Raw genomic sequence first — 19,337 nt, forward strand, 5'->3', positions numbered from 1 at the left:
TTTTTATATTTCTTCAGGTTTCCTGGAATAAAGCATTAAAAAAAAAGAAAATACCCTTCACTTGTTTGCTGAGCGCACACGATGGACTATAATTATTTCCGCACACGAATTAATCACATTAGAATTTATTCAGTACTTTGACCGTCCTATCTGGTACAATTATTTCACTCAAGAAAACTATCTCCTCATGGAGACAAGACCTAGCCACAATGGCTAAAATCTGCAGTTGAACTCAGTCTACTTTCGTTGTTTGATTTCGCAGAGCAGCTCAACAATTTTTCGTCCGCTTTGTATCACAAATGCTGGAGAAGGAGACTTCGTCATGGCGTCCCTTCATATTTATAGCAGTTACCTCCTCTCTTCGGATATCTCCCTTTGCCGCCAAGAAAATTTCTATAAATTTTCTGACTTAACTAAACTGTAATTTCAAGAGTTTTGAAAGTGACTACATGCTTGCTACATTTCTGGCGATAGTGTTCATGGACATTTAAAATTTTTACGGGTTCGATTTGTGAGATGATTGACCCCCTTTGATAGGCACTATATTTTTTTTGACTTGGCTTGGGTCACGCCATGTACACGCGCTTTGAAATAGTTCACAAAAATGACTTGAGATTCTTCCGCCATCGACACGTGTGGCTGACGTCATGTACCCCAGAGCGTGGGACCGAAGGTAATCACCCCCTCGTCACGTGTCAAATCCATGCTATCAAGAATCCAACTTTTAAATGATTGTCGATTTATGCATAATGTTCTTAGGGCACAAAGGTCATGGGTTCAGTATGTATGTATGTATGTATGTATGTATGTATGTATGTATGTATGTATGTATGTATGTATGTATGTATGTATGTATGTATGTATGTATGTATGTATGTATGTATGTATGTATGTATGTATGTATGTATGTATGTATGTATGTATGTATGTATGTAAAATTTTTCTTTAAACTGTGTATGTTCTTGTTTTCTGTGTTATTTGCTATAAGTAAAGGTAATAAAAGAGCTTCAAAATTAGTCTTCATTCCATAGCTTCAGGAGTTCGTTATTCGACCCTACATTAGCTTGACTATTCCTGGAATGACTATTGTTGGCAATGAGTTGCTTGGTGTTCACAATTTAATTGTCGGCCCTTAGTTACCCTTTCTTTGTTCTGCATGAATTCAAAGCAATGAAATGATTGTCATGTTTGAGAAACATCTGATGTTTAATACAAAAATATTATGAACAAATTACCTTGTTGTTGGGTACACTGAAGTCTATGGCAATGCAGATCCCACACCAAGGGACCGAGGACACCAGGGTCCTCCCCTTCAACACTGGCATGTCTCACAAGCTTTCTCCTTGGCTCAGGAATAATTCCGCTAACATCCTCAGAGTCTAAGTGCTTCACGGTTATTGGCTCTAAAACTCGTGCCAAAGGTTCTGGAATATTTGCACCTCTGCAACAGCAAATAGATTTCATATGGTGAGTCAGAAATAATTTTCAGCTGATGGAAGTGTTTCTTAGATCTTTCTTTATCAAACTATTACAGTATTCCTAAAATTAAGGAGTGACAGAAATATCCATTAAGAAATCTGAAGAGATTTACTGAAACAACATAAACGGTAATAAGCAACTTACAGTTTTAAGGGAATATAAATCATTTGCATTATTCAAGAAATTGTACGTTTCATTCTTCCCCATGATAAGTGCTCTTTAAATGTTTTTTATGCAAAGTACTATGTGAATATTTTATTCTTCCTGGAAGCACCAAATAGATATTTGATATCCAACTTTGAGGTGATACTTCACCTCCTATTCAAATTATATTTTTACCTACAACAAGATAATACAAAGTTATTATTATAATTATTATTATTATTATTATTATTATTATTATTATTATTATTATTATTATTATTATTATTATAAGCCTATATTGTAGTGGCTCATTCCCCGATTTCACATACCGATTATCATTAAATTCTCTTCTCCCGTTTTCTTGTGATCCGCGTACATATAGACAGACAGACAGACAGACAGACAGACAGACAGACAGACAGACAGACAGACAGACAGACAGACAGACAGACAAGTAAAAAAAGCGCATTTCCTTGTTACTATGGACATGACCTATACAGAAATACCATTCTTTTTGAATTCTGAGCAATGTACAGATAAAACTCTTATTTTATATATATAGATTACTCTTGAGTACTGTTATGGACATGACCTATACAGAAATATCATTATTTTTGAATTCTGAGCAATGTACAGATAAAACTCTTATTTTATATATATAGATTACTCTTGAGTACTGTTTCATAGTTGTAACAGTGTTCTTTGAAACTCATTACTGTATGTCAAAGTGCTGTGCAATTATTGTGTGACAATGGCTTCAATTTGTGATATTTTACCTTGATTTGATGAAGTTTAGAAGGGTGAACAGAGTGACACTGATTGTGAAAGAGAACACAGTGAACATAACATCGATACTAAACAGTCCAAAATAGAAGAACCTGTTGAGGAAAGTCAGTGGCGTATCCTGGAATCTCCACTGAGGCATGCAACTAGTAACCATGCAGTTAACACAATGTATTAAGTAAATTTCAATTCTACTCACCCTAATTACATGTAGGTGAACTCGAGCCAAACAGTTTTACTGTAAGTTTCTGGATTGAACGTGCGTACACAATTCTTGTTTTCTCTTTTTAAATTTACGAGGGTCCGCCTCTGTGGTGTAGTAGTTAATGTAATTAGCTGCCACCCCCGGAGGCCCGGGTTCGCTTCCCGGCTCTGCCACGAAATTTGAAAAGTGGTACGAGGGCTGGAACGGGGTCCGCTCAGCCTCGGGAGGTCAACTGAGTAGAGGTGGGTTCGATTCCCACCTCAGCCATCCTCGAAGTAGTTTTCCGTGGTTTCCCACTTCTCCTCCAGGCAAATGCCGGGATGGTACCTAACTTCAGGTCACGGCCGCTTCCTTCCCTCTTCCTTGTCTATCCCTTCCAATCTTCCCATCCCCTGCAAGGCCCCTGTTCAGCATAGCAGGTGAGGCAGCCTGGGCGAGGTACTGGTCATCCTCCCCAGTTGTATTCCCCGACCCAGAGTCTGAAGCTCCAGGACACTGCCCTTGAGGCGGTAGAGGAGGGATCCCTCGCTGAGTCCGAGGGAAAAGCCAACCCTGGAGGGTAAGCAGATTAAGAAGAAGAAGAAGAAGAAGAAATTTACGAGGGAAGGTAGAGGTCTCGCGGCTTTAACTATTTGCATCTTTTCATCAAACGAACGGCCAGTAAATGGCTTTTCAAACTGATTTACAATTATATCCGTTTTAGACTCATCCATCGTTAATACCACATTACGCAAAATATAATAAAACGACGAATAGCACAGGAACAGCACACACAGAATGAACTCACTAATCAGCAAAACACACAATGAATTAACTCACTAGTTAGCCACAACTTAAGCACTGGAGGTAAGTCACCCCAGTGGCATTGGTCAGTTTCGTCACGTCGGGTTCTCGCTAGGGGGTAATCTGTGTGTCCCGTTCGCTGTAAACATGTCGACTTTCTCCAAGTTGCTAACAGATGGCAGAGGGTAGCACGGGTATGGGGTGACAAATTCTGACCAAGTTTCAATTGCAGCGACATCGTTCGGAGGGTTTCAGAACTACGTCTGCCACTGAATGCAATTTTAAGATTGAATGCCTTACGTCGTTAACTCCTGCATTTGCTGTCTCTTTCTTCCGAGAGTGGAGTAGACGGCGAGACTACACCAGCACCACACGTAATCAAGCAACGGAACTAGTACAGTTGCGCAGACCTTTTGAACTTCTGAGAGATGAAATCGTTAATATTTGACCTGAAACAACCTAAAATCGTAAATCAGACAGTTCTTTGTGTTATCATAACGCATGCAATGAATGCCTTGCATTCAAGGAGAATACGCCCCTGAGGAAAGTGTACCTCTGTAGGGAGCTGTAGCTGGTGAGCAACCTATCTTGGAGGTAAGTGAGAATTCATTATTATGACAATGTTTATATAAAGTGACACAGTGGACCAAACACCTGCCATGAAGAAATCCATGTTCGTGTACTTGTGCTGCAAATAGAGTAGTTCACTCTCTTGGTGTAAAGAGTATTGCAAAAGATGTAAAAACTATTTTAGAAAGGACATTTTTCCTTCAAGGCAACAGCTAAAAATGTACTTGTTACATGTACAAATAAATATATCAAGAGAATTAGGGCTGTTTATTCATATCCACACGATTATGCGGATATGGTTGTAGAAGAATGATGTGCTCTCCTGGGATTTCTCTATATGGCAATTGTTTATTTAAATATACCAGAGGTTTTTTATTTTATTTGTCTATTACTAGCCGGGTACAGCCCTTGAAAGGCACACCCTCCGATGAAGGTGGGCGGCATCTGCCACGTACGGGAACCTACGCATTATTGTAGTGGAGGATAGTGTTGTGTGTGGTGTGTGGTGTGTGAGTTGCAGGGATGTTGAAGGTAGTATAAATACCCTGTCTGCAAGCCAGGGAAGTTAACAATTTAAGATTAAAATCTGTGACCTAGTCAGGAATTGAACCCGGGGTCCTCTGAACCGAAGGTGACTATGCTGACCATTCAGCAAAGCAGCTGGACTATTCAAGAGTTATGGTGCGATGATGGAACAGCCCCAGATTGTTTCTGGACATCAATAACAATGAGATAGTGCTATTTAGTCCTCAGGGCTCTTAGATTTGATGACTTAAATACACTGACTGACAAAACAAATTGAAGCACCCAAAAGAAATGGTCAGATGTACATGCACACGTCACCTGTGACAGCTAGAACAGCCACCAGAGTGCATTAGTGTGGTTTGTGTTTAATGTTGTCACTAGGCCTGGTAGGGTATATAAGAGGCACGAACAGCATCAGATGTTGAGTGTCACTGTAAAGGACACAAAGATGTCACGTACTTGTGTGAGACAGCATTATCAGCTGTCCCCTCACCACACTGCAAGATAGATTATCAAAACAAAAGACAAATTTTACTAACATGGGCTACACTGTCCCATAATTGTTGGTTAGGTAATGGTGCTTGACAGCTTAGAAAGGGGGAAGGAAATACAAACATAAAACAAAATGGAGCAAAACACACATGCTGAAAGCAAATTGGGGTCCATATTCAAAATGAGCAGGGCGTAGGGAATTGATAGGTTTACTACCATACAGGATGATTACCATACCAAGCCACTCAAAAAAATATCCAGAGTAAATTTAAAATAATTTAATTAAACTGAATAGAATCAAACACCAATCCAAAAAGAAGAAATGTAGTAAAATGATCTTACACTGCAGTATGTCACTCTTAACCAACCATGTTTAATTCTAGTTGAATTTTTAAAATGCTCTCATAATATTACGTTCATATTATATCCACCTGAATTTCTTTAATCAAACCAAGTGCACTTCACACCAGAGTTCCATCAATATAATAATAATATTTAAAATTATACATAAATTGTGTAATTCAATCAATCACTACTGATCTGTACTTAAGGCAGTCGCCCAGGTGGCAGATGCCCTATCTGTTGTTTTCCTAGCCTTTTCTTAAATGATTGCAAAGAAATTGGAAATTTATTGAACATCTCCCTTGGTAACTTATTCCAATCCCTAACCCCTCTTCCTATAAACGAATATTTGCCCCAATTTGTCCTCTTGAATTCCAACTTTATCTTTATATTGTGATCTTTCCTACTTTTAAAGACATCACTCAAACTTATTCGTCTACTGATGTCCTCCCACGCCATCTCTCCACTGACAGCTCGGAACATACCACTTATGATACAAATTCTTATAATTTTGTTAATTACCACCTATTCAATACAATAAAAACGCAATAAAAACTTACATATTTATTAAGTTGTTGATATGGTACATGTTTCGTTCCTTTTTTTCGTGAGCATCATCAGCCAATTATTTTTTACTTAAGGTTATATAAGATCATGAATCTATTCTATTGGATTAAGGTTATGCTTGTGAACCTGATTGACAAATCTTATAATATTTTTCAAGTCATATAACAATAAACTATAGAAAATTGTTACTATAGTTAACGAAGTTTCAACGACAATCATACAAGTCAAGCAACATTGAATCATTACAAATTAGCCAGATCTCAAAAGGTTTTTAAAAATAATTTTAAAGGATGTTCACCAGATGAGTTTCGTCAATAATATGTTAGACTTAGATTGATTTTAGATAAATATGTTTCCACCTTTAATATACCACTGTACACAACACTTAACAGTGACTAAAAATTGTCAAATCACTGTAGGTTCACTAAATATCACTAATAAGGTGACGTTCTATTTAACACCTGCTCACAATACACCGAGCAACATTTCATGTTATACCAACAAATGACTTTAGGTTTTCATACACTTCAATTTTACCTTTACAGGCCGTCACTATAGCAGAAGTGTCACCCAGCCCTCTTACGATAACATCACCGACCATTACTAATGAATTGCAAGTAAACAACTTCATGCTCCGCATCGATGTATAGCGTTATTAACAAATTGATGCTAATTATCGTTCCACCTTGTCAATACAATGTGTTGTGTGCCTTAAGCAAGTTTACAAATTAGTAGTGATACATCATCAGCTAAAGATATCTGCTTTTACCTAAACAAAGAACTATGAACTGTCTGCATGATGTTGAGGTACTCCCATGGCCAGCAAGATCCCCAGATCTGTCCAGCTCAGATGCCAACTCCATCCCAGTGCCAATATCCAGGATATCAAGGACTAGTTACCACAGTTGTGGACCAACTTACCTCAGGAGAGGATACAATGGCTTTATGACACCCTTCCCATCTAAATCAGTGCATGCATCCAGGCCAGAGGAGGTGCAACGTCACATTGATAAGTAGGCATGTACTGCCAGGTTCTTTGTAAATTTGACTTGATTTTGCAATCAATCAATCAATCAATCAATCAATCAATCAATCAATCAATCAATCAATCAATCAATCAATCAATCAATCAATCAATCAATCAATCTTTTAGGGCTGTCACCCAGGTAGCAGATTCTATATCAATTGTTACAAAGTCTTTTCTTAACCCTGGACAGGTGGCACTCATTGCAGTGTGAGAGGAGGTAGCATGGGGTACTCTCTGACCACTATGATTGAACTAGCTTTAATAACAAAATTACTAATTTTTATTCATTACATGTCAATGTATTAGATTTATTAACTCAATAACATGATATTTTATCAAAAAATAAATGTATATATCCAATACTAATTAGCTTCACAGCATATAAAATTAAAAACTTGTCATGCTTAGGAATAATTTTTATTAGGAATCATTTTTATTAAACACCTTATCTTGAATAATTCAGTTGACAGGCTTAGATTCTGCTAACTATGTAATACCATTCCTGTAGTATATCCCTGGGTCGTGGGTAGGTTTATTTTCCAAAATAATTATGCTACTGGAAATAATTATCCTCTTCATGACAATCCATATCTTGATAAGTTATACATTTGCGAGTATATAATTTCCCCTGGCTCGTTCAGTTTCCAGGTTCGTACATTTTACAATGAGTTGTAACATATTATCATTCATGAAAATAATGCTCGAAGCTTCTTCAGGCGATGATGCACTTCTTGCTATGAGTTTCACTCACGGTAAATGAGTGACAATGTTGAGGGTTCGAGTATGTGAGTTTTTACTAGGAGGAATTTTTGTCCAGTTTGTAACATCATCCTTTCCTGTTGTGGTCCAAAACCATTGAGAAAGAGGTAAATCATCTTCACTAATGTTTAATTCTTCATTAGCGCTCTGTTGCATATCACTGTTAGAGTCTACTACTTCTAATAAATTCATCCTCACTCTCACTAAAACTTCTTCCTCTTCCACAGACTGCAAAAGACATAACACCCTTGCCTCATACTCTTGATAAATCATTTCGGCAATAAGGGATTCACTGAATGAATCCCTAACATGATTACGCAAGTAACTTACTGGGTACACTGGGTGTACTTCCGATGAATGAGACTGGTGGCGCGAGGTCTAATGAGGCACTTTATTCCATCGCTAGACAATAATCCCTCTTTCTAAGAAGCAACACCCTTCACTATAATGCCACTGACCTCAAACGAAAGGCAAGGAATGTGGCGAGAGGTATGTGGTCTCCAAGTTTGAAAATAAGCACAATTGAACAGAATAAATTTGCACCAGGTCACAAAATACCACGCACCACCACTCCTGGGTTGTCACTGGGATGTCACTGAAATTTATCAAACATTTCCCTTGATAAATTATTCCAGTCCCTTATTTCTCATCCTATAAATGAATATTTGCCTCAGTTTGTCCCCTATAATTCTAACTTTATCTTTTACTTTTAAATGTTTCACTCAAGCTTATTTCTTCTACTAACATCATCCAAAGTCATATCTCCACTGACAGCTCTGAACACACTGATTAGTCAAGCAGTTTGTCCCCTTATTCCGAAGTCTTTCCAGCCCAAAGTTTGCACCATTTATGTAACACTACTCTTGTCAGAAATCACCCACAATAAATCCAAATTGTACTGCTTTCCTTTGGATTTTTTCCAGTTCTCATATCAAATAATCCTGGTGTGGGTCCTATACATCAGAACCATGCTCTAATTGGGGTCTCACCAGAGACATATACATCCTCTCCTTAACATCCTTTAGCTTTCAATACCCTATCCACATATAATATTGCTTTATTATTTAAAGCCGTTCTTATTTCATCTGAAACTAATCTGTACACACATTCTCCACATGTTGGATGTCATACATTTGTATCCTATCCAACATGCTTGAATTTTCTTTCATTAAATGTTAGAAGTTGCAGATAAAAGTTAGTTGTTAAGTATTCAGCCCAAAGGCTGGTTTGAGCCTCAACAGGTCCACCACCAGCTAGATGTCACTGAAGAGGTATAGCCTACTAGGGAAATGAGGAGTGAGGTAGTTTTGCCATTCTTTTCCTTGCTGACCCAGAAGTCTGCCAATTCCACCAATCCTATGAACAACATTTTCATACCATTCATAATAGGGACTGGCTGCATGAAGAATGGAATTTCTAGCATTGTTCACACCTCAAGTCACTTTCATGTTGTCAAAGCCAAGTATGAAAGAGACAGGTCAATGTAAGTAAAAAATTTGTTCAAGCCCATACCAAAAGATATAGTGCACTGGAAACACTAAGTCTCATCAGTAAAGGCACGGAAGCTATTTTCAGAATAACATGTTGCTGCGCAACTACAGTATAATCCAAACAAAGTGAAAATGATCATGAGTGAGAAGAATAGCAAAAGCAGAGCCAAAGTAATTGTGAATATAAACAACAAATGTACAAGAGAAAGTACCAAAAGGATGGAACTATGATCAGAGCCAAGTCAACTTAAGAGTTTTCATCTGATTAACACTGTTATGTCAGTAGTCAAGCGAGAGAGTATTCAATAGATAGCAGCCACTCTTAAGGAATCAAACTGATTGGCCTCCTTATCGGTTAACACAGAACAATAATTTATGGCAATGAACTTTGTAGTTTTTATTATTTTAATTGTTAAAATTTCTATGCTTTATTACAACGTTCTAGCAAGCAGGTTCATGATATTTGGTTTCGAGGATGTGATCTATTGGATTTCCTGTCCTCTACTTCATGGACATTTTAAGAGAATATTATAGATAATGTCATGCTGTGGAGTACAGGTGATGTGTGTATGCAGGTGATGTATGGATATGTATATATGATCCTAAGAACTGTAAGGGACTTTGGACTAGTGATGGGTAATGCCACACTTGAGATTCTCAAAAGAATCTTGTGAGAATCTTGAGACTGATTCTCCTGTACTGTGATTGGTATGATGTCTCAGTAACTATGATCATAAGCTTGATCGCAGTTATTGCATGAAATAATGTTCTCATATGGAAACCTGTGTGCTAATAAATTTTGTCAAAAGCCAGGAAAAGTGCTGCATGTTCAACTATGAGCCCTTTATTACCATTAATGGAAGTGAAAACAGAACGTCAGTATCTTAAATGGTTCATGCATAATTTGTGAATAACTGTAGGGAGGATGTACAACTACCTGGATACGTCACAACTGTTGTCGACAGGGTAGCTTCTTTTGATGTAGACCGGGCCGGAGGTCTTCTCTGTGACAATTTCCCTTCAATGATATTATGTGTTTTTAAGTGCCGGAGCATACCAGAATTATTTCTGCTGAAGTATTTACTTATTTTGAACAAACAATACAGCGGACCGTGCTATGTGGTATCTCTTCAAAATAATCCCATGTTCACAACTTACGTTGCATTTTGGACATCGTCTTAAAGTAGTCACGTACAATAAGATGAAATTATACATTGCACTGTCATATATTGAACTACTTAATTATGACACAAATATAACATTGTAATGAACGATTTTCTTCATCACCATAATGTCAGTAAACACAAGAAGCACAGGTCAAATGGATAATGAATGTGAGATCTGATAAATTATGAGTGATAACAAGGTACATCTGCATTAGCCATCAGTTTCTGTACTTAGCCTGCTCATTCATGTACCTAATCCTGCATACAATGCCAGAATGCATATCCTTTATAATCATGTTATACTGCAACAAAATAGACCTCGGTGAAAAAATTAACACCTTAGTTGCTCGTTGACATGTATTTACAGAATTGAAAAGGTCCGTGGTTGGCTACTCGCATACTCGGCACAAACAACATTCGGCTCCATCTACCTGTAGGCCTACGACATGCTGCACGGTGCACAATGTGGGGACGATGTTCTCGAGATCTCTCAAAATTTCTCGCGAGAAAAAGTGCTTGTACTAGTCTTGAGAAATCTTAAGAAATTTCAAGACCCTGTCTCCGACTGCCCATCACTACTTTGGACCATTGTGTTATAGAAAATCAAATGTTTTGTGTAAGCAAATTTAAACAGTGAGATGACAAAAAGATCATCATAAAAACATTTTCATCAATTTTAAATTCACATTTGGCTGACCAAGGAACATTATTCTTACTTTATGATCATGGGGTTAAACAAATTCTTATGGGAAACCTCCACAGAAGGCTCCACTTTTATTGGTTACATTGGAAACTTACACACAAACAAGAAATGCACATGAAATTATATTAACTTCCATTTGGAACATAGTAAACAGGGAAAGTTAGAAGTAGTAAGTGGCTTCTTTGATTCTTACCTTGGAAAAGACTTGATGGACGGCATTGAGAGATATGAGTTGGGACTGATTGCAGTGTTGATTCTTGACACTGGAGGAGGAGGAGTGCTAGAAGGAGCCTGCTCCTCTGTCCTAGTCACTCCTGCCATACCAGCCTGGTGCCTCTTCCTGCTACTGGGCTGAGGCTGGGGCTAAACAAACAAATAAATGCCCATTTTCATTTGATATATTCGAGAAAAATTCTCTGTTAACGCTGTATGTGGCAAAACAAATGACAATGAAATGTTACTTGATTGCGCTGGTACAGCTTGTGTTCAACGTGTGTACCTTCATGAACTACACTTGTTCATAAACTTTCTGAAAATTATTGAACATGTTTCATGAATTATGTAAGTGGATCGTCTAAGCTTATGAAAGAATTATCTTATAGAAATCCACCTTTCCAATACAATTTGTGATTTATTAGAAATCAAAACCGATGTTACATAATGGAATAACGGGACATGTTTCACCTAAACATATGAGGCATTTTCAGCCGTATTGCCTTAATACTAAATTTTTTTGCTATTTGCTTTATGTCGCACCGACACAGATAGGTCTTACGGTGATGATGGGACAGGAAAAACCTAGGACTAGGAAGGAAGCGGCTGTGGCCTTAATTAATTTGCCTGGTGTGAAAATGGGAAACCACAGAAAACCATCTTCAGGGCTGCCGACAGTGGGGTTCGAACCCACTATCTCCCGGATTTGAGCTCACAGCTGTGCGCCTCTAACCGCACGGCCAACTCGCCCGGTTCTAAAATTAAAATGGTCAACTAGTCCTTACGCTATGCTTAAAACACTATATAAAAATGGTTTGTGGCATTGAAGAAACTATCCCAAAAACAGTTTTAATGATTTCTTCAATATAAATAGAATAATATTGTTATGTATCAAGGTTTTTCTGTATTGTCGTATGCTTCCATCCTTTATTCATGTTTTGCAATAATGTTTATATGTGTCTTTTTATTTAATGACTTAATATTTCAAGAAGAACTTGTCACAATGTTACCCCGTTAAGTGAGGTTACTTTGTGACACCATCATTTTACCATTGTATTTCCATGTTTGGTGCAAATGTCACAAAGTTATCCCTATTAAGTGGTTACTTAAGATTTTGGCTAAATATAAAAGGAGAATTTCTTTCATAACCATGATAATACAACACACTGTATATTTTTTAAACCCTCAGATATAACCACTTGAATTATTAGCATCATTCAAGAGAGAATAGTTGGCAAACTGTTTACTTTTCGCTGTGTTTTGTGAGTTCTGGAATGTCATAGATTTCAAGTTTTGTAATTTGTATGGTTGGATTAATTTACACAATATTTTGTCATCTGCATACTATATTTCATCCTTGATATCAGCCCACTTCACGGTGCTATCCATAGCACTGACAACTGCACCTTGATTGTATACTTTTGTTACGATTCCTGGACAATACTTGCCTTCGAATATTACAGTTACGCGTGTCCCAACAATCTTATCATCGGATTCCAAGATACGATTTTCACGAATAGGAAGTTCTTCAGAGTCAGAATTAAATTCTTCTTCATGCAATGAATTGTCTTTTGACTCAGTACAGATGTCATCATTGTCATTTTTACTTGAATCCTCTTTTCGGGTGTCTTTAATGTTCTTTGAGCGCCAGTTCCCGTCGGTGCCATTATAGCTAGGAATCTCATCTACAGTGTCAAAATCTGAAGCTGTAACACCTCTTCCAGGTGGCACATCTATACATCTCCCCTTTCTTCGGCCTGTTTTGAGATTCAGGTGCTCAATGAAACTTACTTACAGCTTGTTTCACAGCATCACCTTCTACATCCATTGCCCTGTTATTCATGTGCTTTAGCACTTCTTCCTGTGTTAGAAGGCAAATACCACATTTCCTGTATCAAGAACGTAGATTATTCGAACCATTTTCAACTACTTCTCAATTAGATATTAACAAGAGATGGACATTCTTGCTTCGGTATAGTGGAACATCGTTTTCAGACTCCAGATTACTAAAAAAAGGCAATTTTAGAACACTGGGGTTACTTTCTGGCAGAGTCATTGTTGTCACAAAGTTACCCCTTAAACTTCTCCTCTTTATTTATTTTATTTTAACATAAATAACTGAAAGAAAGCTCAAAGCGACATGAGAATAGTGCATGTTTATCAGGAAACATTAAATTAAAATTTCCACTATCTTTAATGTGTGTACCTCATTAACGTTTTCTGTCGCCGACAAAAGTTTCCTGCTATTCACAAAATCACATGCTCAGTACAATACACCGAAAGGCTCTCTGTTGCCAACAATCCAACACTTAAGACTTTATCAATGTACACACACGTAGCAGCATTATTGAGGAGTGAAAACATACAGTGTTCATTGTGAGACCATCGATGCATATCCCGCGAAATATGAAATTATTATTTGGCGCGCACCTGTCACAAAGTAACCCCGGTTTACGGCATTATTTTTATTGCAATGTTTTTCCTATTTCGAACACAATATTTCAACAATGGGTGGTTGCATAATAGATTCACATTATTATTTCCTTAATATGTTATACAACTTTGTTGTTACTAGTGGTATTGTGTTTATGGTCAGTGCATAAGTTGTGCCAAAGAAACAAATACTTGGATGTTCATTTGAAAGGGTAATTGATGAAGTTTTGGATGAATCAGATCTAATAAATAAAATAACCATATATCTCACTTGTGATTGAGAATATAGTAAACAAATGAAAAAATTCTCTCTGGGTATCTCAGCTGCCCCCATTGGTAATGAATGAGCAAAAATACCTTGGTACTGTTAGGGTTATGAAATATGATGGAAAATTAAGATTCCCTCCTTTTTTTCTTCCTTGTCTTTCTTCTGTTATAATCTCTTATTTTAAATTTTCTTGTCCCTGTTTATGGGGGAGGGGCTGCCTGGCCGAGGCGGTAAAGGCGTGCTCGGTTCGCTCAGAAGGACGTGGGTTCGAATCCCCGTCAGGAAGTCGTAAAATTTAAGAAACGGGATTTCCACTTCCGGAGGTGCATATGGCCCTGAGGTTCACTCAGCCTATACAAGAAATGAGTACCAGGTTAATTCCTGGGGGCAAAGGCGGCCGGGCGTAGAGCTAACCACTCTAGCCCATCACGTGCCGAGGTTAACAATGGTGGAAGCCTTTACCTTCCACTCCTCCAAGGGCCTTCATGGCCTGTACGGAGGTGACTTTGCTTTTGCTGTTTATGGGGGATGCTCAAGCACCGTAACACCCATAAGGTTGGTGCCCCTGATTGTAATGCATCTCTACTGATGCTATAACTTCAACTGATATGCTGCCTACCATTTATGACTGATGTTCTATCTATAAGTAGGATGGGTTACAATATATTTACAAACAACATAAATGTCAACATTCCAGCTTGCACATATACATTCAAAATAAGGACACACAGATGATACTTACAGAGATAGTGCACAACCTCTTTTGATGAATGTTCATAATATGAAGCTGCTTTCTATAACCTCTGATTGTAGAGCACTGTTGTATTAGAGACAATGAAATGTAGCAGTACAGCTCCAGAATTCCAACTTGCTTTATGTTCTAGGTATTCTATAAAAAATCTATGGAGCTACCCAGGTTCGAACAACGAAACCTGTATTATTATTATTATTATTATTATTATTATTATTATTATTATTATTATTATTATTATTATTATTATTATTATTATTATTATTATTTGTTACTGTTTGCTTTACTTTGCACTGATGCAGATATGTCTCACAGAGACAATGTGATAGGAAAGGGCTAAAAGTGGGAAGGAAGTGACCGTAGCTTTAATTAAGGTACAGCCCCAGCATGTACCTGGTGTGAAAATGGGAAACCACAGAAAACCATCTTCAGGGCTGCTGACAGTGGGGTTCAAATCCACTGTCTCCACACAAACTCACAGCTGCACGAACCCAATCGTATGGCCAGCTTGCTCGGTATCATCATCATCAACATTATTATTATTATTATTATTATTATTATTATTATTATTATTATTATTATTATTATTATTATTATTATTATTATTATTAGATCCCAGTATGTAGGCATTTTAATTTGATGCCATTTAAGGTGGTTCATGGTGTGGGTTACTGTAGTCACGTCCAAGTTCATGAACCATGGGCAACGGCTGAGTGGCCTAGTAAGTGGTCCCGAGTGTTACGGTTTGCTTTGTAATGCCGGGCAATACTTGAAGAGAAAAGCCAGCATTAAATTTGCAAACGTGTTTCTTTTTAAATGAGTTTTACTGGGTTTGCATGTTAACAGTGCATTGCACATTTCACAGGAAACATATCATATCTGCTGACTATCTGCAGTGACCACAAGCAGGAACTTCTTCCAAACATCAGAACTGAACCCATCTCTCTTGATTAGTTTATATTCACTGCTTTGAATTTTAGTCATAACGCTGTCCGTCGATTCACATGCCATGGTGAACTTCAGCTCAAAACAAAAGGATAACTCAACCATTCCTTCGCCCTTTTATAGCTCCGAATTCCCAGGCTTTGCTGTATGTAAACAAGGGATTCCATATATCTGGAAAAACCACATTCCTTGCAACATCAGTAAAGCAAGCAAGGCAACCCTCCCTAGTCAGGAACCTTCGCTCTGAACATGACCTCTCGAACGAATTGGAGCAAACTCGGGCATTTTAGCTTACACGCTCCCCTCATGCATGATACTGGTTGCATATGCAGCTAGGCACATGATGTTCTGTCTTGGTTACCCGTCTCAAGTTCGAACAATGCACGACACTAGTATTCATGCATTTAAGGTGCCTGTTTGAGAATTTTGAAGTTCTCTTTTTTGCTACCAAGTGGTAGAGAAACCAGACCTCTGTTTGGACGACTTATAGCTTTGATCTTGGAATCCAGAGGCTGACCCTGATCCATAGAGGGAACTACTCTCTAGTATAGACTCAGCAGTTAAAGCATCCTATACTAGATAAAGTATCCATTTTAATGATGAATATATACAACAAAATATCAGTATCCAGGAATGCTAAATTGAGACAAAACTGTAATTCTTCCAGCAGCTTTACATGCAACAGAGTGTTTGAATATCTTCTCAGATAGAAGAATAAGCAAAACAGAAAAGAGAATCCTAAGGAAAATTATGGGCATATTTGGGAGAATGACATACAAATTGAGACAAGAACAAGATTTATGCAAAGCATCAGGAAAAATAGGTCATGCTTTCAGAAAAAGAGGATTCTTTGGTCACTGTAAAAAAAAGGACAAAGATAGATTAATAACACAAATTTTTTAACACTATGGAAATGAAAACAGCATTTTTCAAAGAAGCTGATGAAGATTTGGAACTACTCAACATTAAAAAGAACAAATTGCAAATAGAAAATCATTTAGGAAAGCAATATTTCATGATAAATTTCCAGAGAAAGCCAAGAAGAAATCAGGCAGTAAATGTACAGAAGAAAGTAAACAACACTGAGAAAGGATGAAGAAGGTTTGCAAACACAAGATGAAGAAAACTGTTTCATGTGGTCCTAAGTGAATGTAGTAGTAGTAGTAGTAGTAGTAGTAGTAGTAGTAGTAGTAGTAGTAGTAGTAGTAGTAGTAGTAGTAGTAGTAGTAGTAGTAGTAGTAGTAGTAGTAGTAGTAGTAGTAGTAGTAGTAGTAGTAGTAGTAGTAGTAGTAGTAGTAGTAGTAGTAGTAGTAGTAGTAGTAGTAGTAGTAGTAGTAGTAGTAGTAGTAGTAGTAGTAGTAGTAGTAGTAGTAGTAGTAGTAGTAGTAGTAGTAGTAGTAGTAGTAGTAGTAGTAGTAGTAGTAGTAGTAGTAGTAGTAGTAGTAGTAGTAGTAGTAGTAGTAGTAGTAGTAGTAGTAGTAGTAGTAGTAGTAGTAGTAGTAGTAGTAGTAGTAGTAGTAGTAGTAGTAGTAGTAGTAGTAGTAGTAGTAGTAGTAGTAGTAGTAGTAGTAGTAGTAGTAGTAGTAGTAGTAGTAGTAGTAGTAGTAGTAGTAGTAGTAGTAGTAGTAGTAGTAGTAGTAGTAGTAGTAGTAGTAGTAGTAGTAGTAGTAGTAGTAGTAGTAGTAGTAGTAGTAGTAGTAGTAGTAGTAGTAGTAGTAGTAGTAGTAGTAGTAGTAGTAGTAGTAGTAGTAGTAGTAGTAGTAGTAGTAGTAGTAGTAGTAGTAGTAGTAGTAGTAGTAGTAGTAGTAGTAGTAGTAGTAGTAGTAGTAGTAGTAGTAGTAGTATGCTCATAGCACCAGAACCATACGCTATGTGTATTTGATGCAGTGACATCAAGTTACAGCAACTGGGAATTTCCATTGCAACCATCAAAATATTGAAATAATTATCAACCTGTGATCTGCTATCTGGAACTGGGTGATGTCTCTTTCTGGGTTGAGGTTGAACTATAACTTCCTGTTCTGTATCCTCCTTGCCATGTATCCTCCTGCTTGGAGCCACTCTGTGACGAACTAGCGATGCCTCAGAACACTGGCTGCTGCTGCTGTCGCTATTGGTTGAGCTTTGTCGTTGTACACTCGCGTCTTTGAATGTCACTGTGGCAGGTGGAGCCACATCATGGAAATGAGGGGATGTCTTAGAGCCTGAAGGCCATGTGCCATCCACTTTAGAACTTGAAGAACCATGGGCCTGAAACACATAAATTAGGTACCGGTACTCAGTTGATACCATACATATCTATAAAAATAAAATTATAATTTTGTCTGTACTTCCACATTTTTGCCTCATAGTTTGTATTAATCTTGGCTTAGGTATTCAAAAATAAAAAATAGGTTCAGTTCAATTTTTGTTCATCTGTTTGTTACATCAGAGGAAAATGGCTTAATAGAATTTATCAAAACTCACTATTTTAAGTTCAGGGATAGCAGGATGAGCACTACAATCTTAATAGGGCTAAACAGGAAATGTCATGCTCAGGCTTCAGAGTCACTTTGAATCGAGGAACAGAAAGCTCAATATGTGTACTAAATACAAAATGAGCCAAACTTCAGAATATTTATAATGAACTAAAAAACACACTATAAGCAAATTTATTGGGAGTGTTTCAGCTATGAGGGGCGAATTTGCTTAGACTAGTTGATACTGTGATGATAGTAGTTTAGTAGTTGGCTTTCTTTCTTTTGCAGTCTTTTCACAATACAATGAGGTGAGCACTACATGTGGATTAAACTCAGTTTTATGGTCCTTACAAAAACCTTGCATGCAAGGTTGTATTCTCTATTGCATATATCAGTGGTAGTATGGTGTATTGGGTTTAAATAAAGAGGTGTGTGTTAAGATAAACATAAATACTGAGTTCTCAAGCCAGACAGATTGATTAGATGTAACAAGAGCCCTCTGAACTGAAGATCACTGTGCTAACCATTCAGGCAAGGAGCTATGGTATGGTGATTATTGACTAGTACAACAAAATATGGAAGAAGTGAATAATAATAATAATAATAATAATAATAATAATAATAATAATAATAATAATAATAATAATAATAATAACAACAACAACAACAACAACAACAACAACAACAACAACAACAACAACAACAACAACAACAACAACAACAACAACAACAACAACAATAATAATAATAATAATAATAATAATAATAATAATAATAATAATAATAATAATAATAATAATAATTCAAAAGGGATCGAGAAATACTTCAGTGATAAACGTATTCATCTACTAGACTCATCATAATCCAGTAAAAGAAAACTTGTGTTGTAATACAAAACTCTCCAAACTGACTGTTCTATGAAATAGTTCATGACTGTCTCTATTTCATGAGTAGTTTCATAATAATGAGCTAAAATTATGTAACTTATTCAAAGCTTTTTGAATGTATAATAAATCATGTAATGAATTATTAAACATAATAGAAGCCACATTAAAAAAGGTTAAACTTTAGTCTGTAATGAATAATTTAAAAGAAAGCTAAGGGTTATATTGTAAATTTTTGAGGTTTTGATATTTTCATTCAGCTGCACAGCACTAAACTAAATACTCTAACAAACCCGCTGCATAATTTTAAAGAGAAATACTCTTATTCCAAGAGAAGATATTTGCGATT

General features: G+C 37.0%; 1 protein-coding gene across 2 annotated transcripts in view; it reads right to left on the reverse strand.

Annotated features, from left to right (window-relative positions):
• LOC136867128 (uncharacterized) overlaps positions 1–19,337 on the reverse strand; it is a 231,716-nt gene that overhangs the window by 12,737 nt on the left and 199,642 nt on the right. For both annotated transcript variants that reach the window (XM_067144231.2, XM_067144232.2), the window contains exons 5-7: positions 17,599–17,895; positions 11,229–11,398; positions 1,236–1,441 (exon numbers count right to left, since the gene is read on the reverse strand). In XM_067144231.2, the coding sequence (XP_067000332.2) occupies positions 1,236–1,441; positions 11,229–11,398; positions 17,599–17,895 (673 nt within the window). The remainder of the gene's footprint in view (positions 1–1,235; positions 1,442–11,228; positions 11,399–17,598; positions 17,896–19,337) is intronic.

This window comes from Anabrus simplex, chromosome 3 (genome assembly GCF_040414725.1).
Source record: "Anabrus simplex isolate iqAnaSimp1 chromosome 3, ASM4041472v1, whole genome shotgun sequence".
Taxonomy (NCBI): Eukaryota; Metazoa; Arthropoda; class Insecta; order Orthoptera; family Tettigoniidae; genus Anabrus; species Anabrus simplex.